General features: G+C 44.1%; 1 protein-coding gene and 1 non-coding gene across 3 annotated transcripts in view; one reads left to right on the top strand and one right to left on the bottom strand.

The window, feature by feature from the left end:
* The window catches only part of LOC116946048 (glucagon receptor-like), a 67,933-nt gene extending 51,727 nt beyond the window's left edge, over window positions 1-16,206 (top strand). For both annotated transcript variants that reach the window (XM_032960881.2, XM_032960880.2), the window contains exons 13-14: window positions 6,889-6,930; window positions 7,849-16,206. In XM_032960881.2, coding sequence (XP_032816772.2) covers window positions 6,889-6,930; window positions 7,849-8,220 — 414 coding nt within the window. In that variant the 3' untranslated portion in view covers window positions 8,221-16,206. The remainder of the gene's footprint in view (window positions 1-6,888; window positions 6,931-7,848) is intronic.
* A 296-nt stretch (window positions 16,207-16,502) lies between these two features.
* TRNAG-CCC (transfer RNA glycine (anticodon CCC)) lies at window positions 16,503-16,573 on the bottom strand. The gene has a single exon. It is a non-coding gene; the product is annotated as a tRNA-Gly (tRNA).
* Between the last annotated feature and the right edge of the window lie 9,735 nt (window positions 16,574-26,308).

The following is a 26,308-nucleotide window of genomic DNA, read 5'->3' as shown; positions in this document are numbered from 1 at the left end:
AGCCATTTATGGACAGCTGCCACTGGCGGTCACCTAGCCTAGACTACAGCAGGACAGAGGAATGTGTGAGATGAAATGTGATGTAAGCTGCTTTTGAGTTGCTGAAGAATGTAATGCACTTAATGAATCCTGATCTTACTCCTCTATCCTTGCAATTGCAATGAGCGACTTCCACGACACGTCGTGTAGAGGGTTCTTCTTCATCTTCTCCTTCTGTTTCTCACACTGGGCACAACACAGGCCAACACTTATTCTTCCTCACACTGAGTACAACGCTTAGATATTAACACCTCTCTACTGGCTACACACGGCCGATCACTTGGCATGGTTCCACCGCCCTCACTCGGCTACGCCGCTGGCTGGCGGCGTGACGATGACGGCGATGGAAACCCCGCAGGAGATCTTCCACGTGGCCAGACGACGGAGAGAGATGTCAGCGAACAGCGACACAGCCAGGACCCAAGAAGCCACACACGAGCCCCGAGCTCCCCCCTTATATCCCCCCAGGCGTGGCTAAGCCCCGCCTCCGGCCACGCCCTCTCGTGGAACCTTCGAGCAGGTTCCCAGAGTATCTCGGCTAGCCCCACCTGTTACCTTTGCCCCAGATACACCTCTCCTTCTCTGATTGGCTGTTACTTTAACTGTGCCCGTACCCATGATTCCCTTTCCCAGCCATCAGGTGTCACCCTGTCATTACACATGTATGGTGGTGGGTGATATACGATTTAATACAATATATTTCAGTAATACCAATGTATCATGAAACAAATCTTAATAAATAAAGTTAATTAATCATTATGAAAAGCAGGTGAGAGGTGCTGAGACCAAATTCCTTTTTTCAAAGGGAGACGCGGATCACGAAAGCCGTACATAAATATATAATACACAAAAATGCAGGTTCTTGTCAATCCACTACTGGACGAAGTATTGTCTCCACTCCATGTCGCTCATGGAGACTCATTAGTGATACTTCACATCTTGCTGGTCAGTCCAGGTTGGCGACAGTCGGCGGCTCAGCACCGGTTCAGACATTGCTCACCGCTGTTGTTAGCCGCGTCCACAATTCGAACTTGGGCGGCCAACCACCACACCGCCGCTGAATAAGCGGCCAAAACAATGGCATGCCCTGGCTCTGGAAAACAAAACAGGAAAAAATTAATATGAAAGGTTTAGCAAACGGTAAACAAGTAAGCAATATATGGCTAGAGAGCTCCCGCCTCTCACATGAAGCTCCCATCCAAACCATTTCCACCTCCTCCACTTTTGCCTTTCTCTGCCAAATCCTGCTCTGTCTTGCCTGCACACAAATAGCCCCGTCCAATGAGAATTAGATTAGGTTTTTGTCAGAGCGTCTTGCGGAGGCTCAACGTGTTTGTCTTGGTTGTTTATAAGTGCCCCCCTCTGCCAGAGTCGTAACGACATTATGAATCGCTAATGCAACCTTGTGTGTGTAGTAATTGTGGACAGGGCTGTTGTTTCAGTTGCGTGGGGTCACGTGTGCGGCAAGTGGCAAAAAATAAACAAGCGCTGCTTTCGGCAACCGTAACTTTTATCGACACGCTTAACAATCTGGTTTCACTAGTCCATAATTGGGAATATGCAGTGTACCTGTTTTTCTCTCGACGTAAATAATAATTTTTAAAATTGTACTCTACAGACATCTAACAGTGGACTGCTGGATGGAGTGCTGTCTCCCCATGCCGTGTTGGTTGTTGGGGTTTGTTTGACCATCACGGTCGGTCAGTACGGGACCGACGACTTGTTTTATTTAGATGTCACTTGTCACTGGCTGTAGCTGTGGCTGTCAGTCAAAGGACGTTCGCGAGGTTCATGGGGCAGGGCGCTAACCACTGCTTCTCTGCTCCCCCGATTTCCCCGATATGACTACAATAATGAGCCAAGAATGTCTGTTTGTGTGTAAGGCGGGTGACGTCACTCCACGTCGACCAGCCCCCCTCATTAATAATCATGAACGGGTGACGTCACTCCGCATGAAGAAGGTGGAGCAGAAACGAACATTTGTTTACGCAAATTAGCTTAAACTTTGACCTTTTTGTTTATGGAAAGTAAAGCTAATAAATAAATCAAAGCACCAACGAATATAACGAGCCAAAAAAGGCTGTGTTTGTGTGTGTCCCGCGCGTGACGTCACTCCACATGCGGCCCCACCCCCCTCATTATTATTCACGTGTGCCTGGATTGTTTGACTAACGCAGAAGGTCGAGCGTCTTTGATAAAACATTTTTTTTTTACGTAAATTCGCTTTCGATTTTACGCATCTTTATAGCAAGTGAAGGCAATAAATAATTCTACGCCGCATCGCGGTGCATTTAGCGCCTTTTATTTATTTATTTATTCGTTACGTCCAACAAAAGGTTATGTTTAGTTTACGCTTCCAAATTATGCTACAAGAAACATTTCTCTGCTACTTTGCAGACGTATAGAATTCAAATTGTTTTCAAGCCCAGCGTGCGAAAACGGAAGATAAGTAAGCATCAGAGCAGTGGATTGCAAGTCATTGAACGTCCGTTAAAGGCAGTGCTACTGTGACATTATGTCAGGTGTTTGATAGTTCAATTTTTTTAGTTCCATTTATTTTGGTATAGCCCTGTGAGCCATTCGGCTCTTGAATCGGGTGCAACCGCAACAAACAAAAAACAAAAACATGAACAAGAAAACATCTTAAAGTGACTATGTGTGACTGTGCAAACAGAAAATCCAGGAAAAAAAAAAAACATCAAAATATTCCTGAAATAGCACCGTACACCAACGGTGTGTGCAAAAATCCCAGTGGGATGCAAGTCAAACAACAACAACAACCACAAGACAACTAAGATTAAGGACATCAGTCGAACTCCGTACTACAATAAACAAAAACATAGCCAAACCAAAAAAACGGTTTTCGAAATCACCAAAAAAGCCATAAATGCAATATAACAGTGATCATACGGACTGTGACCGAATTTTTAACAATAAACTACATAAATAACATATAACACAAACCCTAGAGCCATAGCTGGCTGCATGAGTCACTCCACAACAACAGGAGCATCAGTCGGAATATTACATTTTTCAATGCACCTTTAAGATCAGAACACTAAATCAAAATACAGATAATACTTTGCAGCGGTCATCCGGAGCGAAACATTTTATTTTATTTTAGACCACTGAATAGCAGTGGCAGCTAGGGGTGTACAACTCCTCTAGAGCAGTTTTGAGTGAAGATCTCATAGGTAGTGATTCAAGTTGCAGTTTATTGGCAATAGCATTCCAGACACTGGGGGCATCAATAGCAAAGGCCCTTCCTCCGGTTTTTGTACGGCAATAGGGGATGTGAAGCTGGTAAATGAGTGAAGACCTGAGGTCAAATTTGTTCTTTGAAACAGAGAGGAGATCCAGCAGGTAGTCTGCGGATTTTTTTGTAAGTACATCGTGAATAAATAAGATCTGGTGCACAAGCCGTCGAACATTCAAAGATGTTAAGTTTGACCCAATGTAGAGATCACAGTGGTGAGTCTTATATGGGCAGTTCAATGCAAATCTTAAGGCCGAGTGATAGATGGAATCAAGCTTCTTCAGTACAGTACTTGGGGCTGATTTATACACGATATCACAGTAATCAAGTAGAGGCAGTATGGTAGCTTTTATCAATTCCAAACGGAACATAGGGGGGAAGCAGTGCTTGTGTCGATACAGAAAACCAATTTTTATTTTTGTCTTTTTACCAATATAATCAATGTGATCTTCAAAATTCAGTTTTGAATCCAGGATGACCCCAAGATGCTTATAGATCTATTTGATAATTATTTAAGGAATGTAATTAGGGAAAAATAACTTCCTGCTTTAGTCCCGGTGGGAAGCATAGCACCTTGGTTTTGGAGGTATTCAGGACTAGTTTAAGAGCAACTAGCTGATGTTGTAGTTTGTTGAAATCACCCTGGAGCTTAGCAATCACGTCATCCGGAGAGCGGCCAGTAGTAATCAGTATCGTGTCATCTGCAAAAAGATTTATCCTGGAATGATCCAGTTCAGTGCCCAAGTCATTGACATAAAGAGAGAACAAGAGGGGGCCGAGGATGGAACCCTGTGGAACCCCTTTTGTTATCTTAACACTGTTTGACCTACAACCATCTGTGAATACAGTTTGGATGCGAGAAAATAGGTAATTTTTTAACCATTTTACTGTGTTTTCGGAAAAACCGAGGCAACTTAATTTACTAAGCAGGGTGTTGTGGTCTACTGTATCAAAAGCTTTGGACAGGTCAAGAAAAAGACAGGCACAGTTCTGTTTATTATCAAGGCTACTGTAAATTTGATTCAGAGAGTCTAATGCAGCAGATGTGGTGCTGTATTTTTTTCGGAACCCATATTGTTTTAGATGTAGTAGATTGTTGGTGGACAGGAAACTGCTAATTTGGTAGTTCAATAATTTTTCAAACATTTTCATCAATGGGGACAAAATTGAGATAGGTTGGTAGTTATTGGGATCATCTTTAGGGCACCCTTTATGAAGTGGACGGACATAGGAATGTTTCCATTCTAGAGGAACTGATGCTTCTTTGATAGACAGGTTGAAAATATGGGCTATAGGTTTGTATATTAGGTGACCAACAGTTAGTAGAGCAAAGACGGGAAAACTATCTGCTCCGGTAGAGGAGGACCCTTTGACGTAGGACAGTTTCAGAACATCACTTTCGTGGATTGGCTGGAAACTAAATTTGTTTAATGTTTGGATAGGGGTGTAGGAATTTGCATGAGCAGGGGTGACTCCCAATACAATATCAATAAGATTACCAGCTTCAGAAAAATGAAGGTTAAAATTGTCAACTATTTTTTTGGGATCCGAAAAATATTCCCCATTTCGGTTAAGCTCAACGAGCAGATTGTCTGTTTTGGATGCCTTTTCGATAGATTTGATTGTTTTCCAAAAAATCCTGGCATTTCCATGTGATTCCAGGAGAGTGGAGGAAAAGTAGGCATGTTTTGCATGCCGTATTGTTTTGACGCATCTATTCCTTAAAATCCTGTATTCTAACCAGCCATTTACCAAATTACTTTTCTGAGCACATGCCCAAGCCTTGTCCCTAGTTTTCATGAGCTTTGTAATCAAAGGATCATACCCATGGTGGGCGGTTGCCTTTAGTTTTAAATCTAACCAACGGAGCATGTTTGTTAAGAATTTGGAGAAACGTGTACCTGAAAGTCTCCCAAGCCGTAGTCAGGTTGGGGATATCACAGACCTTGTCAATATCCGAGTGAAGCACATCATTAGTAAATGCCTGAGTGCTGAAGTGCCTCAAAAAGTGCTTCTCAACAATTTTAGGGGGGGCTTTGGGTCTGGCTGATGATCTCACCCCAAAAATGAAGGAGTAATCTTTAAGGTTATTACCCAGAACACCAGTCAGCACGAAATTGAGGGGCATTTGTCAATAGGACGTCAAGCAGAGTTGACTGTCCCCGATTTTTTAGGTTGGGTCTTGTGGGGACATTTATTAATTGAAACAGGTTAAATTCATCTGTAAAATTTGTGGCCACGGCCGGCGGGTTTAGCCAATTCCAATTTAGATCACCCACTAAAACTATTTCACCTTTAGGGAGGCCCCCAAAAATCTCTCTCAGTGCAGATGCAGCTTCAACATCCTTCCCACTAGGCGGTCTATAGCAGCACACTACAAATATCTGTTGATTATTTGATGACTTTGTTGCATGCGACAACCACTACCATTAATGCAGTGCTGCGGTCAAATGCTGTGAGGTGTTTTATGACTTCCTTTTGTGCAACATTCACTGCCATTAATAATACAGTGCTACAGTGAAACGCAGTGAAGTGTTTGATGACATTTTTGTCAATATTCCACTGCCATTACATTTAGACAAGACTCTGATCAATGTATTCATAACTCTAATTCTTCTCTTTGTTCTTCGCTATTTGCTAAATTACTTCAGACAGTATCAGCACTCTACTTTCTTACCTCTCCGCTATCAAGCGTCCATCGGTGAAGATACATTTGTCAGTTAACAGCTTCAGGTGATTTGAAAACAGTGCTGAAGTGAATTTACGGGGTTTTTTCAAATTATACAGCCACAAAGATTGTTCGCCTTTGCCTATTGTGTAAGATATCGAAGAGTCCCTGATAAAAAAATAATAATGCTTCTTTTAATGTTTCTTTTGCCTCTATACTCGCTAGATTTGGCCCCTCTGCTGCTTCCGTCCATGGGTGGGCTAACAAGCTAGTTTTCTTAATATGCATCATCAGTGCATTGCTTTTAAACATTGGTGTCATGAAAACAACGCTCTTTCCAGTCCCTCAGCTACCCAGAGCCCACTATTCCCCATCCTGGGGGTGAGGGGGGAATGTGAGGTGGGAACAGATTTCCGGAGCTCAGTCCCAAACAGCTTGAGATAAAATTAAGCCCTGCATGCAAATTAAGCCCTGCATGCAAATTAAGCCCTGCATGACCAAATCACTTGGAATCCACGCAATATTGTCAGATCGCGGAAGCTAAGCAGGTCGTAGCCTGGATAGTGCTCGGATGGGTGACTATAATGTCAAACAAATGTTGGTGCATAGACTGAGGGCCTCCATGTTGGACAGCAGATGGTGGGCAATGCAGCCAAATCCATTCCTCTCTACTTTGATGTTCACATGTTAATGCTCCTTGGATTTAATTGGTCTGCACTGAATGTATGTTCAGTATGTATGTTGAACCATGATAATCGGAGGTGCGCTGAACAGGTGCATTGAACAGGTGCGGTGAAGTATGGCGAAATAACCCACACAACTCACTTGGCATGGGGAGGCCCTCATTTGGTGGTGGATTGACAGACATGGCCGTACGGGCGTCTGCTAATGACCGATCTGTGTGGCTGTTTCCTCTATCTTGCAGGGTCTTTTTGTGGCAATCCTCTACTGCTTTGTCACCAGAGAAGTAAGCTCCATCCCAGCACGTAATAACCCATGGCGAAAGTCTACGGAAAAGCCTATTAGCCTAATAGTGTGCGGTTACTGCAAGCCAGACGTACAAAAAACTATGTAGACTTTCAGTTGAGACTATCTTAGGCAAGAAAATGTATTATTAATGTTGTTATTTTTATTTTGCATAGACATCTGTTTGTGTATAACCCCCCGGTGTCATAATAATGCATCTGTTCAACATTTGAGAATAAGCCGTTGGCATTTTGACACCACCACTTGTGAGTTATATAAACATATCAGCTTATTTAAAGTAAAATCAGTCTAAATAAAGAAATAATGCCGGCCTACAGCCAAATCACCCTGAATATGTCAGATTTTTGCCAGAACTAAGAAGCTACGCAGGGCTGAGCCTGGTTAATACCTGGATGACAAAATGCCTATGAAAAAGCCGCTGTTATAGGCTTGGGATATCAGGTGACCAGTAGTTGGCAAGACAAAAACGTGTTAAAGGAACTGGCCATAAGAAACAAAAGCGTGACCCTCCTGAAACATAAAATTGAGACTCAGTGAGGCTTTCGTGGGTATATAAATAACATCGCTCTGTTATTTATTAATTGATGATAATAGCCATATTCAGGGCTTAACTTTTTCATGGAATATTTTCCAGGGTCCTGCAATTCCCTAAAACCCTCTAACCTGAGCAGGGGGAGGACGTGGGAGACGTTTAAAATAGTTTCTAGAGCTCGGTTCTGTTCAGCTCCAGCTGAAACTAAGCCCTGGCTCTATCATTATGATTGTTATTGTTTATGCCAACTCTATTTCTTTCAGCAGTGCACTTATAATTTCATATTTAAGCCTCACGTATCCTCCCCTCCATCATACGCTGATAAAGCAGCAGCTGAGCTCGCGCCGGCGTCGTGTTCGCGTGCAGGTCCAAGCTGAGGTCCGCAAGCAGTGGAAGCGCTGGCGGCTGGGCAAGGAGCTCGAGAGCAGACTCAACTACATCCAGGTGTCAAACCTGAAGGCGTCGCGGGACGAGGCCGAGCAGCGCAACGGCCACAGCACGGCCTCCACGGGGCTGCAGGAGACCCAGGACCTGCCGAGCCACACGGAGGCCCTCCGGCCCAACAGCCTGTGCGATGCGCCGCTCCCAACGCCAGACACCGCTTCTCTTAAATCTCTGCAGGGAGAAGCCCCCTTAGAGCAGCAGCAGCAGCAGCAGGACGATCACTCGTGCGGCACCAGCTGCACGCCTGTCGTGACTTTTGTCGGCGACGCCGGCAGCAGTGTGTGGACGGTTTGATGGCGTCTACTCGGGGTCTTCTCGAGTTCTCGCCACTCGCGTTTGCTGGGGGGTGGTGCTGGAGAAGCTTTGAGGAGCTGTGTCCATGGGGGGTGGCGATGTCGAGTTGGGTCGTAGCAGCGAGCACGTGTCCCAAGCATCCTTTGTGGCTGGCGTCTCATCCCCTGCTTGATGTGTGAGACGGGATTGCGCACTGTCGCAGACCTCTTCAAAACATGCCAATCGCCACCGAGGAGGACAATGGGACACTTTGACAGCCGACTGCGGAGAGCCGGACCTTGCACTCAGCGACCGTCTCCACCGGTGAAGCCTGCGGCTAAATAAGGAGTCCTCCTGTCACCCCGGCAAGCCCACCCCGAACGATCCGTTTTTGGGGAGTGACAGTGGTGAGCCTGTGACAGACTTGCCTGGAATGTGTCCGATCTCTGTTGGATCTCAGTATGTAAGCAGGGTTGAGCCTTGGACAAGTGCTTCGATGGGCGACCAACACCGTACATTAACCAGCTGTTGTAGGCTGCAACTGCGATCTGTTGTCGGCAGAGGGCATTGCGGCATATGCCAGTGTTGCACTTTACCATGCTCCACAACGCCTTGGCTAACTTGCACTGACCAGTATGACGAAGTATGGTCAAATGACCCGCATGTCATGGGGAGGCCCTGGTCCAGCAGTCGATTGACCAATAAAGGATATACATGCGTGCACACGTGGCTGCTTTTACAACAGTTCACGTGTTCAGGAGCTTCACGTGTTCAGCGCCGCTGGTGCAGTGGTATCCAACAAAATGAAGTTTCCCCCTTTTTTGGACCCGTGTTTGCAGCGCACATTCATGTAGTGACAGTGCAAGATGATGGGTTGAGGATGGGGTGGGGGTGGAGATGGTGGTTTCGACTGGAAGCCGTTGCACAAGTTGGCAGTAAAAGCCAGATTAATAATCCTGCGAGAACGCACGTGTATTGCGTTGGGTTATCATCAATCAAGACGCAGCATGGTCACATTCCTTAATGGAAGGAGTTTCCTTTTTTTAAGTCTGCAAAAGGGGCCATACGGAGGTGTGAGCATGACCCTTGAACTGCATTGATATGTCGTACACACAGGACCGACAAGAGTGGCGGACAAAACGGAAAAATTTGCCCCTGGCCTCGCATAAAAGAGGGCCTCACAACCATGTTGTCACTAATAAGGGGGGCCCACGTAACATTCTACTCTGGGCCTTTAGCCCTGGGTCTCCACGAATCTCTGGTCGGCCCTACGGTCCTACAGGGGCGTAGTGTGGTTGGCATGGGCTCTGGTAAATCGAATTAAACTTGGGCCTCGTCCAATTTACTCCCGTAGCCTGGCGCCTGTCCTCTCCAGGCCCGTGGCCACGGGTACCGGTGCAGTTAAACAGCCTGCATACTCGCTAGCTATGCTACTATGTACATGGCGCATACGCATATGGAAACGTCGAGTGTAAGCCTGCCTGCCATGCAGGGAGCAAGCAGGGCATAGCACCTGGTGTCCACAAGGCGTGTGACGACGCATTGTTATTTCATGAATCACAATCGATGCACTACGCTCACGATACACACACGGATCGGGTAGTATGTGTATGCATCGATGTATTAACCTTTTTCAGTAAATTACGCACAAACGACGTGTAATGTTACAGTGAGGTGAAGAGAATGAACAAAACAGTTGAAAATAGACGGGGAAAAAAAACACGAGATGGTAGAATTCTGACACGCCAAAAGTCTTCGTTCCTAATAGCGCTATTAAGATCAATTACTGAAGAAGAAGCTCCCAACACGTGGTCCAAAACGTCGGACATCGTGTCAAGCCAAAAACACATTAGATAGCTAGATACAGGACAAATGTGTAAACCTACGCAGAAGTATCGTTAAAAGCAGTCATTCTCAACCTGGTCCGCATGCCCTCAGCCCCCACACTTGTTTAATTTTGTGCATTTGCGTTTTGTTCCTCCTGCACACTATCCATGGCGGAGTCTGCACAGCCCCTGAAATGTTTTTTGCACCCCCCCCCCCCCAAGTGCGATTAACATTGGCTGTGTCATGCTCCATCCTCCTGAGCATGCCTCTGCTTTAAACACGGTCAAGCTACGGAGCTGTGTTCAGTGGCCTGAGGACAGAAAATGTTCATAATATCCGGCAGGCAGTGATTGTAGTACGATCAGAAATTTCGTCAACGCATAAATAATTCAACACATAAATAATTACAATACAATGGTCCAAGCGAGATCGCAATGCTGTGGGTGTGGCAACGGTTGCTCGGAATGATTTCAACACGTCCGCTTCACCAGCCAATCAGCTATCAAGGAATACAATCCTGATAGCTGTCACGTAGCGGCCACAGCATCAGTGTTCTGTGCTTCAGCCTGTCTGTAGCTCTAATGAATGTTTTTCATTTAGTTTTAATGTTGATTTAATTAATCACTAATGTTGAAACGTACGTCATTAGTATTATCACTTTGATTTAAAGCTTTCGTGACTGCAGGGATTCATATTCTCGGTTCTTTCGGTAAAGTCACGTAGAAGGGAAGCAATACAATAATATTGTTTCCCTTCTACGTGACTTTACCGAAAGAACCAATAATATAGTATTATCGTTGTAAATGTTTTATACGTTACGAACTATCGGTGGACATTTTTTGACTTAAACCTTTCGTGACTGCAGGAATTCATAATCTTTGGTTCTTTCGGTAAAGTCACGTAGATCGAAAACAATTAAAGTAAAAAAATGAAATTAAAAACTACGATGTTTCGATCACAACACAAGCGATCGTCCTCCTGATGACGTCCTCCTGATGACGATCGCTTGTGTTGTGATCACAACGTCGTGGTTTTTAATTTAATTTACTTGATTTTTTTCCATCTACGTGACTTTACCGAAAGAACCAAAGAATATAACGGTTGACAATTTTCGTTACTTTGACAATTGACTTACGAGTGGTTCTTGACGACCTCTCAAGTTTTCTTCTGACTAACACGATGGTTTTCTGAACTCCCGTATGAAATCAGAGCGACGCAAATCTCCGCCTGGGTAATTTCTCGAATTGCGATAGTCGCTGTCGTCTGGGACCGCAGTTATCAGCTGCCAATTGAACAGGCGAAGGTGGACACCAGACAAATGACGACCGCTTGTGCTAAAGCACAGGTGAAAGGAGCCACCTGTTGAGCCAGCTCGGAAGCTGTACAAGAGTTGATGTATGTTTAATAACTTGAATGAAATTCAGTAGAAGCTGGATATAAAGCACACCCTTTGGAAGCAAGTACATTGACATTAAATTGATGTTTGCCTCATCGCTTGACTTAATTTTATTGTTTTCCTTTTAATCACTTTGGTGACCCCAGTGACTCTTGCAAATGAGACTCATCCTGGTTTCTTGAGTTCTCACCACCTGGTTAAACAAAATAAACTTGAACTTGCTTATATCCGAAGTTTGCTTATAACAGAAGTTGCCCTTAGCTTTCCCCCACCAGTGTAATATATGCACTTGTTGCTTATATCACGGCTGTGCTTATATGAGGTGTGCTATATCCAACTTCCACTGTAGTAAATAGTAATATTAAGTATATATTATATGCCGTATATATAAAAAAACCTTTATGTACAATTATATGGTTAAACAAATCCCATATGTTTAAATTACAGGGAGATCGTCCCATTTGGCCACGAAACTCCATGCCAGAACAGTAATTAATATATTGTGTTTATAATTGATACGTTGTGTTTATATAAGGTATACATATCATTGTGTTCACCTGTTACAAGGCAGATTCAGAGGTATCGATGTGTTGTCTGCATGCTCTATTTGTGATAACTCATTTCAGGTGTGCGAGAAAGCCCTGGGGAAGGACTCATTTGAAATGTGTTTTTGCTTGTTTATCCAAATAGTATTTTATACATTTGTGATATTGGCGTTAAGTCGTGTGATAAAAAAGTGCATTTTGAAATCTCGCGAAGCAGCGAACCACCTTGTGTCAGAGAAGGACCCTGAAATATTACATTACAAAGGCATACTCTTTGGTTCTTTCGGTAAAATTACAAAGCCACTTAAGCCCCATCGAGAGGGCCACCTAATCCATACCAACAGTGCACCTTGTATCGGTCCTGCAAGCAGTTATCATTGCATCGCGATAAAACCAAAGTATTTCATTCTGAGCTGGAACAAGCTTCATTAAGTGACACAAAATGTACTTCCGGATTTTGTTTCGTGCAGTCATGGACAGCTGTTCTGCGACCATCAACTCGTTACACTTAATTACTCCAGTTTAATCACGGATAACTGACCATATATAACAACATCCAGGATCTTAGCCAGCCGTGCTGGCTCAGTGCTCTGACACAAGATTACCCCCCTGGGCAACCCAGCCGTGTCTGGCCTGACTCTCCCTATCCCTGGATTTTGGCAAACTCGCACACTCTGGGGAGGAAGAGTTTGATTAATAGACCTGGCCTTGGGTCATATCCATAATAATGGGGAACACTCTCCCAGTATTTATCCTACAGCAGGGGAGGAAAGCTATGTTTTATTTACTGAAGGCGAAATTATAATAATCATCATCAGTCACGTTCAATCCACTGTTGGATGAAGTCCTCCCCAAAGCTGCCACCATATCTCACCGTCCTGCGATGTAATAATCCACCTAGCAGCTGCACACGAGCTGATGTTATCGCTCGGTCTCCTCTGTGGCTATTCCGCTCGGACGCGTTCCTTTCCTTGCGTGAATAGACTGTCAAGTACCGTGTGCGGACCATACATTAGCGTGTACTTTAGCGTTGCTCAATAGGGGCATAAACAAAACAAAAAAAAACCGTGCGAGTCGACCAAGCATGAAGAGGCGCGTGGAGTCACACAATTGTCTTAGCCTGTCCACAAATTAAAAGGCGGTTTCTCCTGCTCGAAAATATTCCCCTCCAGTATCTGATTAAAAAATTCAAAAGGTCATCGTGGCTGGAAAAGCTATTGACGCTCTCACCACAGCTCGCCAATTATCTCTACCCTCTGCCAGATCCCCGCAAACTGCTGCACAGTAGACACAGCAGACACGCAGCAACAACCAAATTCTGCCGCAATGGTATCCCACCATCTGCTCTCCAAGTTCTTAACCTTTGCCGTCGGACCCATGGAGAACATTACAATGGCTGTGAAAATATGATTGGTGCGGCAAAGACTCCTGCAGTGATGGAGAGATATCGGTTTTTTTTGTTGTTGTTGTTGTTGCCGTTTTGATTTGGTACGGCTCATGTGGCCCGAGGTCGTATTCGAGGAAGTTGTGAGTTGAATCCCGGCCAATGGGGCTGTCCGTTCCCCATTCCTGTCATACGGTCCAGTAAGTCGTGTAATGTTGCGGTTCCTGTCGTCTGCCTTCAGTCAAAACACCATGCAGTTGTGATGAATATGACCTTACGATAACGTTTATAAGTAAACTTCATTTTGAGCATTAATAACTCAAAACAGGCACCTACTGAATATATATTTGTTGTGTTCTAACATGCGTCTGTTCCCCATGTGTATCATGAGAAAAACAAGTTTTGCTAGCTGGCTGTCTTCCTGGTTGGCTGGCCAGGGTAAAGAGGGGAGGGGGGGCATGGGGAGGGGTCCGCGAGGAGGGGAGCGTGGGTTGGGGAGTGCCGGGGGCGACGTTGGGGGTGGCCATTTACCTGAACCGGTCATGGGCCTCCCCTAGGTCGACTCGGTCTCAAATGAGTACCTAGTGCGGTGTGTAGATTTTGCAACTAGGGAGACAAAGGCGGCCGGGCGTGTGCCGTGCCGGCCTTCATAGGTGCTCGCTAATAGCACTTGCCCCAACAGTTTGTTCAAGTTCTTTGTCTTTGGCACGCGTGAGAGGGGAGCGATCAAGGGTGGGAAGGAGGTGGTGACATTGGGGGGCGGAGGAGAATCATCGTTCAACGATGGCCACTTTGTATGTACGGTATTAAAACAAAAAAAGTGTTGATGGAGGGACGGATGGACAGATGGTCATGTCCAAAAGGACGTGCAGGCTACTCGTTTTTTTAATGGAATGTATTCCTGTGAAATTATACATTCATAGATCAAGTTTTGCAGCTTGCCCTGGTTAAAATTATTCGTGTGCTGTCAATATTCACAGCAGCTATAGCAACTTCCCAGTTCATAGTGAATAATGGTGGAGCGTAGCGGGTTGTGGGCCCTGCTGCAAGCAATTAAATGGGATCAACCGCCTGCCCAATTTAGCCCCCCCCCCCCCCTCGCCTCATCACCCACTTCTTAACCCAGCGATGTTGCACTGTCTGCAACTTTTATAGCTACGCCCAGGGCTTCATTTCTCATGGGCCCCTCTCTCCCCTCCCTCCCCTCCCCAATCTCCAACAGCCAGCGTGAATATTTTCCGGAGCTCAGCCCTGAGCAGTGAGACCCTTGCCACACCACTGGGAGTGACAACGCTCGCACCATCGTGTACCAGGGTGGGAAGTTTTTTTTCGGTCATATCTACATTCCACTTTCCCGAGTGTTACAAATGTTTACTTGAGTATATGAATTTCCACAACAACAACAACAACACCACGATTTGTGTGTTGTGTCCAGCACTTTTTGTTTTGTGTTCTCCGAGGAGACCTGATTCTGTTGTACGAGTATCATTTCGATTGTTGCTGCATAAGTGATCGTATTAAATAAAATAACTATTTAATGAAAAACAAAAACAAAGCACATTTGGAGTTTCTTAGCGGAGTAAATACAGATTTTTCGCGCTGGATTTCCTAGGTTGGATTCCTGTCCGCCTGCCTGCTGCGTGGGCACGTGCGCATGTGCGGTGGTGACGTTGACGCGCATGCATCTGCGTGGTGGCGTCACAATAGTTGAGCCTGGTTTCGTGCGTGCTGACGTCACGCCCCCCCACCCAGCCTCCGCCTCGGTTGTGGAGCACGCGCAAAAATGTGAAGAGAGAAACAACGGGAGGGAGGTGATGGAGGGAGATAGAGGAGGGGTATGGAGAGGACGGTGAGGGAGGTAGATGAAGGGAGGGAGGTGAGGAAGGGAGGAGTGGAGATAGAGCAAAGAAGAAGAAGAGAGAGAGAGAGGGGCGGGGAGAGAGTGAAAGGGCATGACGCGGAGGGGAAAGGGAAAAACCGGGAGAGGAGAGCAAGGGAAGCGACATCCAGTAGGAGAGAGGATTATTGAGAGGAACGAGAGATTGAGGCGGGAATTGGAGAGGTGGGAATAAGGCGAGCGAGGGTGAGAGGTGAGAGAGATCTTGGCGCGATACAGTGGAGGGGGGAGTGAAATATATAGAGGGAGAGATAAAATCGGGGACAGATTAATACACAGATCGATGAATACGCAGATATAAACAGAGACAACGCGAGAAATTGAGATGAATTGCGATATTCTGTGGAGTGAAAGCAAGAAAAATGTGGAGAGGGTTCTGTGTAAGTTTAAAAGTGTTGCTGGCTGGCTGGGCGGGACGGACGAAAAGTCACGTCCAAAGGACATTCGGGTTGCTAGTGCTGTAGCGTATATACGTAAAGAATATACCCGTATACATCCTACATGGGTTAGGTGATCTGAGTTCCTAAGCGCGGTTAACATCAGTGGTGAGTGGTATCTGAACCGACCCTGCATCAGGCCACCCCCACTTCTCCAATGCGCACTGAGCAGCGATGGTGAAGTATGGCCAAGCAACTCACTTGATCAACAGAGCTTGGGATTACCTTATGTAGTGTTGTCTGGCAGACATTTCTTAAAGTCTATTATCATTAATATTGGTTTGGGGGCCGTCCATAAATGACGTCACGCGATTTTGGACGATTTTTGACCCCCCCCCCCTCCATCGTCACAAAAAGTCCGACCCCCCTCAAATATGACGTCACAAAGCTCTGCCCCCCCCCAAATATATAAAGCATGCTTCAAATCTCTTTAAACTATTGTCATTGTAGTGCGTATTTAATGTGGCGCTGCACTCTGATGTTGTAGGAGAAAACATTTATTAAAAAGTCTATTTAATTAAGTAGAACGTGTTGTCTATATTTATTTAAAGTTGCGCATTTTGAAGGTGACGTCACATTTCTCAAACTCCCACCCCCCTCGTCACAAATGTTTGACGCCCCCCCCCCCCCCCCAGGTGCGTGACGTCATTTATGGACGGCCCCTTGACCATTCATATATTTTGGTGTCGACTGTACACTAATTTGATCATTTACAGATATTGGTTGCTGCGGAAGAGTGTGTGTGGATGGGGAATAGAGTGAGAGGAGAGGTGGAGGCATCGTGTGTTTGGACTTGTTAATTTAAATTAAAAGAAACTGCGCCGCCCGGGAATCGAACCCGGGTCGAAAGAATGGGAATCTTCCATGATACCACTACACCAGCGGCGCCGATGGATGATCGTCTGGTACATGTGAGCTGTTGTTAATCGATGTCTGCACACATGAGCATCCTTCATGGTCAATCCACTGCTGGATGATAGCCTCCCTAAGCTATACCGATTATGTGACCATTCTTCACCAGGTTGGTCAGTGTAGGTTAGTGAAGGCGTTGTGTAGAGTGGTGAAATGCAACACTGGAATATTCTGCACTGCCCTCTGCTGACAACGGATCACAGTAGCAGCCTATAACACCTGGTTTATGCACGGTGATGGTCGCTCATCCAAGATCATGTGAGCTGGTGTTAAACAAGCCAGGTGTAAATGTACTGTACATTCATTTTAATCAATCCACTGCTGGATTAGGGCCTTCCGACGTCGCGTGGGTCGTTGGGGTTATTTGACCATAATTCAGCAGGCTGCTTAGCGCCGGCTGCTGAAGACAGGGTGCAGTGATGCAGCATCATAGAGGTACAGTACAACAATGGATGTATTATACTGCCTTATGTTGCCCAACCCGATGTACAAAACGCTCACGCGTTCAAGCATCATCCAAGCAAAACCCCGTTTTACTGCAGAGATCTGACGAGATCAGGTGCATTCTGGGTGATTTGGTGAGAGCCGATCATATGGTACCGTAATGTAATTTTGCACGGACCAATTCGCCAGCAGTCGTTGCTCTGGGCGAGTGGAAGGCTCGTTCGAGCATGCAACTGGAAGAGACATGCATCTGTTTGTTTCCGCACCTGGAATGCCCTCTCGGATTGTGAGTGGCATTGCACTGAGCATATGGAAACGGTGGCCCCATTGATTCAGTGGTCATATCGAATGCCATGTCATCAGGACGTATCTCCCCAAACATTCTCCACGTGACTGGAAGACTGGAGTAGGTGGCACCTGACCAGTAGCCACAGAAATAGCGATAGGTACACTGGATGTGGTCTGCCACGTCGGGATATATTTCCCGGGTCACAGCCCGGGACAAACTCGTCCAAAATGTTTACCTTGAATTTCCAGAGAGCTGAGCAGATACCACTGAGACCGTCGGCTTGAAATTGGAATGATCAATATTTGATTAAACTCAGTTATCAAACGTAGCGAGCCTGTGGTCTCAGCCTGCTCACCAATGACTGCGCATAAAAGTCATCACAAAACATTCGATTTTGCACTTTATTTGGTTATTCCATCTCTTGAGAATTAATAATATTATTTTTGCTCTTATGTAATGAGCATTACTCTCAGTAGCAGCGTGATTGATGCTGCCACCTACTGTGTATTGGACAATTTTTCTTAACAAATTAAGCTTGATGTTTTAGTTTAATTTGGTGGCTTTTTCCAATCCAGAGAATGTCACATTTATATTTGATTGCTACGTGACGAACGCTATCGGGTGCCTAATGCGCCCCCTACTGTGAATAATGAGGCTTATCGAAGTGGTTCCAGCAGTAGTCGTTTAACGTTATCTCTCAATGGCATTCTTTAACAAAACTGCTCGCCGCGATGGTTATGAATTCCATGCTTTCACATCATGACTTCATGCCGTTAGAATAATTTGAACACGAGTATACATTTTGATTTAAAGCTTTCGTGACTGCAGTAATTCATATTCTTAGCTTTTTCGGTAAAGTCACGTTGAAGGGAAACAATAAAATACTAAAATATATATATAAAACAATAAAATTCTCACGACGTTTCTAAACAAACTGCCAAATCGCTGCCCGTGGTGCTAACGTTTTTTTTAAATAAATGCAAACACCGTTTTAAAATAAATAAATACATACGCCACTTCTTTCAAAAGTTGCTTGCCGTTGGTTTTCACACCTGATGATGACCGTTTGTGTTATGGTCGAAACGTCGTGAGAATTTTTATTGTTTTATATATATTTTATTATTTTATTGTTTCCCTTCAACGCGACTTTACCGAAAGAGCTAAGAATACGAGTATACATGTTGGGGTGGCAGGTTTGGGGAAAGGATGACTTATTATTGCGATGAGTGTATTAAAGTTATAATTCACAAGCTGTTGATGTGGAGATGTCTTAAGCGGTGGGTGTTTGGTCGACACTGCGTAGAGAGATGTATGAAAGAAAAGAATGCAAATTAATGTGCGATAGACCTAGTGGGAATATAACTGGTAAGGGACCGTCCATAAATGACGTCACGCACCTAGGGGGTGGGGGGGGGGTCAGACATTTGTGACGTTGTGTGACGAGGGGAGGGGGGGAGTTTGAGAAATTTGACGTCACATCAAAATGCGCAACTTTAAACAAATCTAGAATTAAATTTTGATTTAAAGCTTTCGTGACTGCAGTAATTCATATTCTTAGTTTTTTCGGTAAAGTCACGTTGAAGAGAAACAACAAAATAACAAAATATATATAAAACAATAAAAAATTCTCACGACGTTTCGACCATAACTCAAACGGTCATCATCAGGTGTGTCGGTTTGCATAAATTTATTTTGAAAACGGCATATTTATTTATATATATAAAAATAACGTTTGCGTCACGCGCAACGATGGCAGTTTGCCAGGACTAGTCCATCTATTTTTTGAAAAGAGGAGGGGGGAGACGAAATTTGTTTTTATGTATGCTGTCTGAAAGGCACTGTAAGCGTGAACAATCAATCAAGAACTGAAATGATTTATCAAATCTTTCCAATGATTGCTAAGATAGAATCCATCTTCTCGGTTGAAATTGTCTCTGTGTTTGTATATGTGGATAGCCTCATGAACGAATCTCTCATGGAAGCCAGATGGCTTACAAAGAACCTCCGTCTTGGAAAAGTCAATGGCATGTGAGCCTACTGAATTAGAACAATGATCTGCTACGGCCGAGGTGTTGGTCCTACCGTGTTTAAGGTCTGCTTTATGTTCACGAATGCGGTCCGAGATATGGCGTTTGGTTTCTCCAATGTAACTACTACCACAGAGGCAACTTAGTTTGTAGACACCAGGGTATTGTATGTCCGGAATCACATCTTTTACAGACGGAACCAGATCACGGATTTTATGTAATGTGTTGAAACGGACCTGGATCTTGTGTTTATTCAAGATTTTGGAGATCTTTTTTGTGATCCCAGCAATGTAGGGTAAAGTGATGGTTTTGAAAGGCTCCTCAAGAGGGTTCTTCTTCATGGTTTGAGTGATAGCTTTGCGGATTGTATAGTCGGAGTAACCATTAGCCCTAAGAGCTTGGTGTACGTGCTTGAGTTCACTGCTTATGTGTTCCTGGTCGGATATGCATTGGGCTCTATGATACAGAGTCTTGATGAGAGAATTCTTCTGTGATGGATGGTGGTGGGAATCCGGTTTCAGATAAGCATCCGTATGGGTAGCTTTCCTGTAGACAGAGTGGCTCATTGAACCATCAGGTCTCTTTTTAATTAGGACATCCAAAAAAGGTATCTTGCCATCTATTTCGACTTCCATGGTAAATCTGATGGCTGGGTGTATGGAATTGATGTGGTCGAAGAATTTGTCTAGAGCAGGCCGGCCATGTGGCCAGATGACAAAAGTGTCATCCACGTACCTCTTCCATAAGGTTGGGCGCAGAGTGGCAGTCTGGATGGCGTCAGTCTCAAATTTCTCCATGAAAATGTTAGCTATAACTGGAGAAAGGGGGGAGCCCATTGGGGTGCCCTCAGTTTGTTTGTAGAAAGTTCCATTCCAAGTGAAGTATGTATTGGTTAAACAGTGTCTCACCAGGGGGGGTACCTCAGTGTTTAGTCCTTGATGAACCAAGTCTTCAATGATTGCAATGGTGTCAGGTACAGGAACCTTGGTGAATAAGGAAACTACATCAAAACTGACAAGCAGGTCGTCTGGGGACAGGGAAATACCCTTGATTGTTGATACCAGGTGAGTAGAATTTTGTACCGCAGAGGTGGTCTTTCCAGTGAAAGGACGCAGGATTTCAGACAAAAAACGAGCTAGTTTGTAGGTGGGGGAGCTGATAGTAGAGACTATGGGACGAAGAGGTGTATCAACTTTATGTATTTTTGGTAAGCCGTATAATCTTGGTGGCCTGGCAGCAGAAGGTTTCAACGAAAACTGTTTAGATTGATCAATTAATGCGGTTGAATCAGAAATTATTTTGTTGGTTTGTGTGACGAGGCTGTTGGTGGGATCTCTTTTTATTTTTGTATAACTACCATCGTCGAGTAATTCTTTAATTTTGTTGTTGTATTCTATTTTATCCATGATAACAGTAGCATTGCCTTTGTCAGCTGAGAGAACTACAATATCATTCCTCTTTTTTAATTTATATAATTCAAAACGCTCATCTTTGCTGAGGTTGCTAGCTGGCATCTTAGCGTTTTTGAGGGTTGCAGCGATTTCAGATCTTGCTACGTCTGCAGCGATGTGACCCAGGCCCCTGAGAGCAACGTCTACTTGGGCAATTATATCATTAACTGGTATGTGTTTAGGTGTGACTGCAAAGTTTAGACCTTTAGCTAAAACGGATTTCAGACCATCGGAAATAGAACTGTTACTGCGATTAATTACGACTTTATTAACGTCTAACTTTTTGGTGTGTGGGTCCGGTCTTTTGTTTAAGAGGAGGTTAAATTTGGAAATCAGGTTTTCCTTACATTTGGTCGACATAGTAGCAGCTGAAGAGGCAGTCATATTGTCTACATGTTCCCAATCCGATGTGGACATTATTGCCGTCAATGATAAGTGTGATTTGTAGAGTGTCTTGTCTAACTGATCTAGTTCTGTGCGTATAAGTCTGATTTTTTCTGAGATAAGAGCTAAGCTAGTTTTGAAAAGAATTCGTTTCGCATTAGAAGAAGTTACAGTAGCAGAGGTGAGTGTAAATGCGATTGGTATTACCCCAGAGTCGCGGCATCTCTTCAGGAAGGTGAGAGACTCGATCAGCTGAGCTTTCTTATCCCGGAGTTTGTTGAAAGATCTTAAAGTTATGTGAAAACCCTCCCCGTAGAGGCGATTAAATTTTGATTTAAAGCTTTCGTGACTGCAGTAATTCATATTCTTAGTTTTTTCGGTAAAGTCACGTTGAAGAGAAACAACAAAATAACAAAATATATATAAAACAATAAAAAATTCTCACGACGTTTCGACCATAACTCAAACGGTCATCATCAGGTGTGTCGGTTTGCATAAATTTATTTTGAAAACGGCATATTTATTTATATATATAAAAATAACGTTTGCGTCACGCGCAACGATGGCAGTTTTCCAGGACTAGTCCATCTATTTTTTGAAAAGAGGAGGGGGGAGACGAAATTTGTTTTTATGTATGCTGTCTGAAAGGCACTGTAAGCGTGAACAATCAATCAACAACTGAAATGATTTATCAAATCTTTCCAATGATTGCTAAGATAGAATCCATCTTCTCGGTTGAAATTGTCTCTGTGTTTGTATATGTGGATAGCCTCATGAACGAATCTCTCATGGAAGCCAGATGGCTTACAAAGAACCTCCGTCTTGGAAAAGTCAATGGCATGTGAGCCTACTGAATTAGAACAATGATCTGCTACGGCCGAGGTGTTGGTCCTACCGTGTTTAAGGTCTGCTTTATGTTCACGAATGCGGTCCGAGATATGGCGTTTGGTTTCTCCAATGTAACTACTACCACAGAGGCAACTTAGTTTGTAGACACCAGGGTATTGTATGTCCGGAATCACATCTTTTACAGACGGAACCAGATCACGGATTTTATGTAATGTGTTGAAACGGACCTGGATCTTGTGTTTATTCAAGATTTTGGAGATCTTTTTTGTGATCCCAGCAATGTAGGGTAAAGTGATGGTTTTGAAAGGCTCCTCAAGAGGGTTCTTCTTCATGGTTTGAGTGATAGCTTTGCGGATTGTATAGTCGGAGTAACCATTAGCCCTAAGAGCTTGGTGTACGTGCTTGAGTTCACTGCTTATGTGTTCCTGGTCGGATATGCATTGGGCTCTATGATACAGAGTCTTGATGAGAGAATTCTTCTGTGATGGATGGTGGTGGGAATCCGGTTTCAGATAAGCATCCGTATGGGTAGCTTTCCTGTAGACAGAGTGGCTCATTGAACCATCAGGTCTCTTTTTAATTAGGACATCCAAAAAAGGTATCTTGCCATCTATTTCGACTTCCATGGTAAATCTGATGGCTGGGTGTATGGAATTGATGTGGTCGAAGAATTTGTCTAGAGCAGGCCGGCCATGTGGCCAGATGACAAAAGTGTCATCCACGTACCTCTTCCATAAGGTTGGGCGCAGAGTGGCAGTCTGGATGGCGTCAGTCTCAAATTTCTCCATGAAAATGTTAGCTATAACTGGAGAAAGGGGGGAGCCCATTGGGGTGCCCTCAGTTTGTTTGTAGAAAGTTCCATTCCAAGTGAAGTATGTATTGGTTAAACAGTGTCTCACCAGGGGGGGTACCTCAGTGTTTAGTCCTTGATGAACCAAGTCTTCAATGATTGCAATGGTGTCAGGTACAGGAACCTTGGTGAATAAGGAAACTACATCAAAACTGACAAGCAGGTCGTCTGGGGACAGGGAAATACCCTTGATTGTTGATACCAGGTGAGTAGAATTTTGTACCGCAGAGGTGGTCTTTCCAGTGAAAGGACGCAGGATTTCAGACAAAAAACGAGCTAGTTTGTAGGTGGGGGAGCTGATAGTAGAGACTATGGGACGAAGAGGTGTATCAACTTTATGTATTTTTGGTAAGCCGTATAATCTTGGTGGCCTGGCAGCAGAAGGTTTCAACGAAAACTGTTTAGATTGATCAATTAATGCGGTTGAATCAGAAATTATTTTAATTGATCAATCTAAACAGTTTTCGTTGAAACCTTCTGCTGCCAGGCCACCAAGATTATACGGCTTACCAAAAATACATAAAGTTGATACACCTCTTCGTCCCATAGTCTCTACTATCAGCTCCCCCACCTACAAACTAGCTCGTTTTTTGTCTGAAATCCTGCGTCCTTTCACTGGAAAGACCACCTCTGCGGTACAAAATTCTACTCACCTGGTATCAACAATCAAGGGTATTTCCCTGTCCCCAGACGACCTGCTTGTCAGTTTTGATGTAGTTTCCTTATTCACCAAGGTTCCTGTACCTGACACCATTGCAATCATTGAAGACTTGGTTCATCAAGGACTAAACACTGAGGTACCCCCCCTGGTGAGACACTGTTTAACCAATACATACTTCACTTGGAATGGAACTTTCTACAAACAAACTGAGGGCACCCCAATGGGCTCCCCCCTTTCTCCAGTTATAGCTAACATTTTCATGGAGAAATTTGAGACTGACGCCATCCAGACTGCCACTCTGCGCCCAACCTTATGGAAGAGGTACGTGGATGACACTTTTGTCATCTGGCCACATGGCCGGCCTGCTCTAGACAAATTCTTCGACCACATCAATTCCATACACCCAGCCATCAGATTTACCATGGAAGTCGAAATAGATGGCAAGATACCTTTTTTGGATGTCCTAATTAAAAAGAGACCTGATGGTTCAATGAGCCACTCTGTCTACAGGAAAGCTACCCATACGGATGCTTATCTGAAACCGGATTCCCACCACCATCCATCACAGAAGAATTCTCTCATCAAGACTCTGTATCATAGAGCCCAATGCATATCCGACCAGGAACACATAAGCAGTGAACTCAAGCACGTACACCAAGCTCTTAGGGCTAATGGTTACTCCGACTATACAATCCGCAAAGCTATCACTCAAACCATGAAGAAGAACCCTCTTGAGGAGCCTTTCAAAACCATCACTTTACCCTACATTGCTGGGATCACAAAAAAGATCTCCAAAATCTTGAATAAACACAAGATCCAGGTCCGTTTCAACACATTACATAAAATCCGTGATCTGGTTCCGTCTGTAAAAGATGTGATTCCGGACATACAATACCCTGGTGTCTACAAACTAAGTTGCCTCTGTGGTAGTAGTTACATTGGAGAAACCAAACGCCATATCTCGGACCGCATTCGTGAACATAAAGCAGACCTTAAACACGGTAGGACCAACACCTCGGCCGTAGCAGATCATTGTTCTAATTCAGTAGGCTCACATGCCATTGACTTTTCCAAGACGGAGGTTCTTTGTAAGCCATCTGGCTTCCATGAGAGATTCGTTCATGAGGCTATCCACATATACAAACACAGAGACAATTTCAACCGAGAAGATGGATTCTATCTTAGCAATCATTGGAAAGATTTGATAAATCATTTCAGTTCTTGATTGATTGTTCACGCTTACAGTGCCTTTCAGACAGCATACATAAAAACAAATTTCGTCTCCCCCCTCCTCTTTTCAAAAAATAGATGGACTAGTCCTGGCAAACTGCCATCGTTGCGCGTGACGCAAACGTTATTTTTATATATATAAATAAATATGCCGTTTTCAAAATAAATTTATGCAAACCGACACACCTGATGATGACCGTTTGAGTTATGGTCGAAACGTCGTGAGAATTTTTTATTGTTTTATATATATTTTGTTATTTTGTTGTTTCTCTTCAACGTGACTTTACCGAAAAAACTAAGAATATAAATCTAGAATTGTTATAACAACACTAATTGTTATGACAACACTCCTACAACATCAGAGTACAGCGCCATATTAAATACGCACTACAATGACAATAGTTTAAGGCGATTTGAAGCATGTTTTATTTTCAAAATGAAAATATGGTTTTGGGGGAGGGGGGGGGGCAGAGCTTTGTGACGTCATATTTGAGGGGGGGGGGTCTGACTTTTTGTGACGCCGAGTGACGAGGGGGGGCGGTTTAAAAAATCGTCCAAAATCGCGTGACGTCATTTATGGACGGCCCCTAATAGGATGCGTGGTTTGGAAGTGTTCAGCTGAGTGTGAGTAAGGATATGCAGAGGGGGTAGTTGGGCTGTTGGAGGATTTTTGTAGCAGGTCAGAATGTTCGGATCGGGTTTGTCCCCCCCCCCGAGGGCTCTGGTGGCAAGACATGTCTACGGTAATATTTACATGTAGTCAGATGTCAGTTGCAGTTGCCAAATAGAAGTTTGTGCGCGATTGAACAAATGTCGGCACACAAAGCTGTAAACTCTTCATCGACACCAGTTAGTGACTTGTCAAAATAATGGACAACCCTTGCGAGTAATCACTTTTTTTTTTACAGTATTGCTTAATTGAATAAAAATTTCACAAGAAATAATTCACAATTCGTAACTGGAATATTGTACGGCCAAATTAGCCTGCATGGACTCCATCTCATCAGATCTTTGCGCCGAAGCATATTTTGAGGCTGATTAGTTGATGGACGGGAAATTGTTGACTGAATAACAGCCACAGGAGGGGATGACCACTGAGAGTTGGAGCGAAATCAGCTCGTGTGTGGGGGTAACCAGATGGAGGGCGCTTCGCATTGTGGGATTGCGAGTAAAGGCGATCTTCATCCAGCAGTGGATTGATCATGGCCGAGGATGATTAATCACATTCACGTAAGTTGTTTTTGTAAATCAGTTCGTTGTTAAAAGTCGCAGAATATGCAATATATTTTTCTTAATACTAAGTCTGTACATTAGCGTCCCCTATCAGCTAAAGTCAGTACTTGCAGCACTCAAACACCATGGCCTGCCTTCAAGCACGCTCACTAAATAACACATTAATGTTTCATTGGGTCTTTGCTTACTTAACTTGTTGCGGTGCAATGAAATCAATGCATGATCATCATCAGCTGTTGGTATCCATTTGATTAATTGGGGGGGGGAATAAAAAAAAACAGTTAAAAATGTGT

Source organism: Petromyzon marinus, chromosome 26 (assembly GCF_048934315.1).
Source record: "Petromyzon marinus isolate PM22_M1 ecotype Great Lakes invasive population chromosome 26, UKy_Petmar_22M1.pri1.0, whole genome shotgun sequence".
Lineage (NCBI taxonomy): Eukaryota > Metazoa > Chordata > Hyperoartia > Petromyzontiformes > Petromyzontidae > Petromyzon > Petromyzon marinus.
The sequence above is the reverse complement of the archived record's forward strand: the minus strand, read 5'-3'. Positions and strand labels throughout refer to the sequence as shown.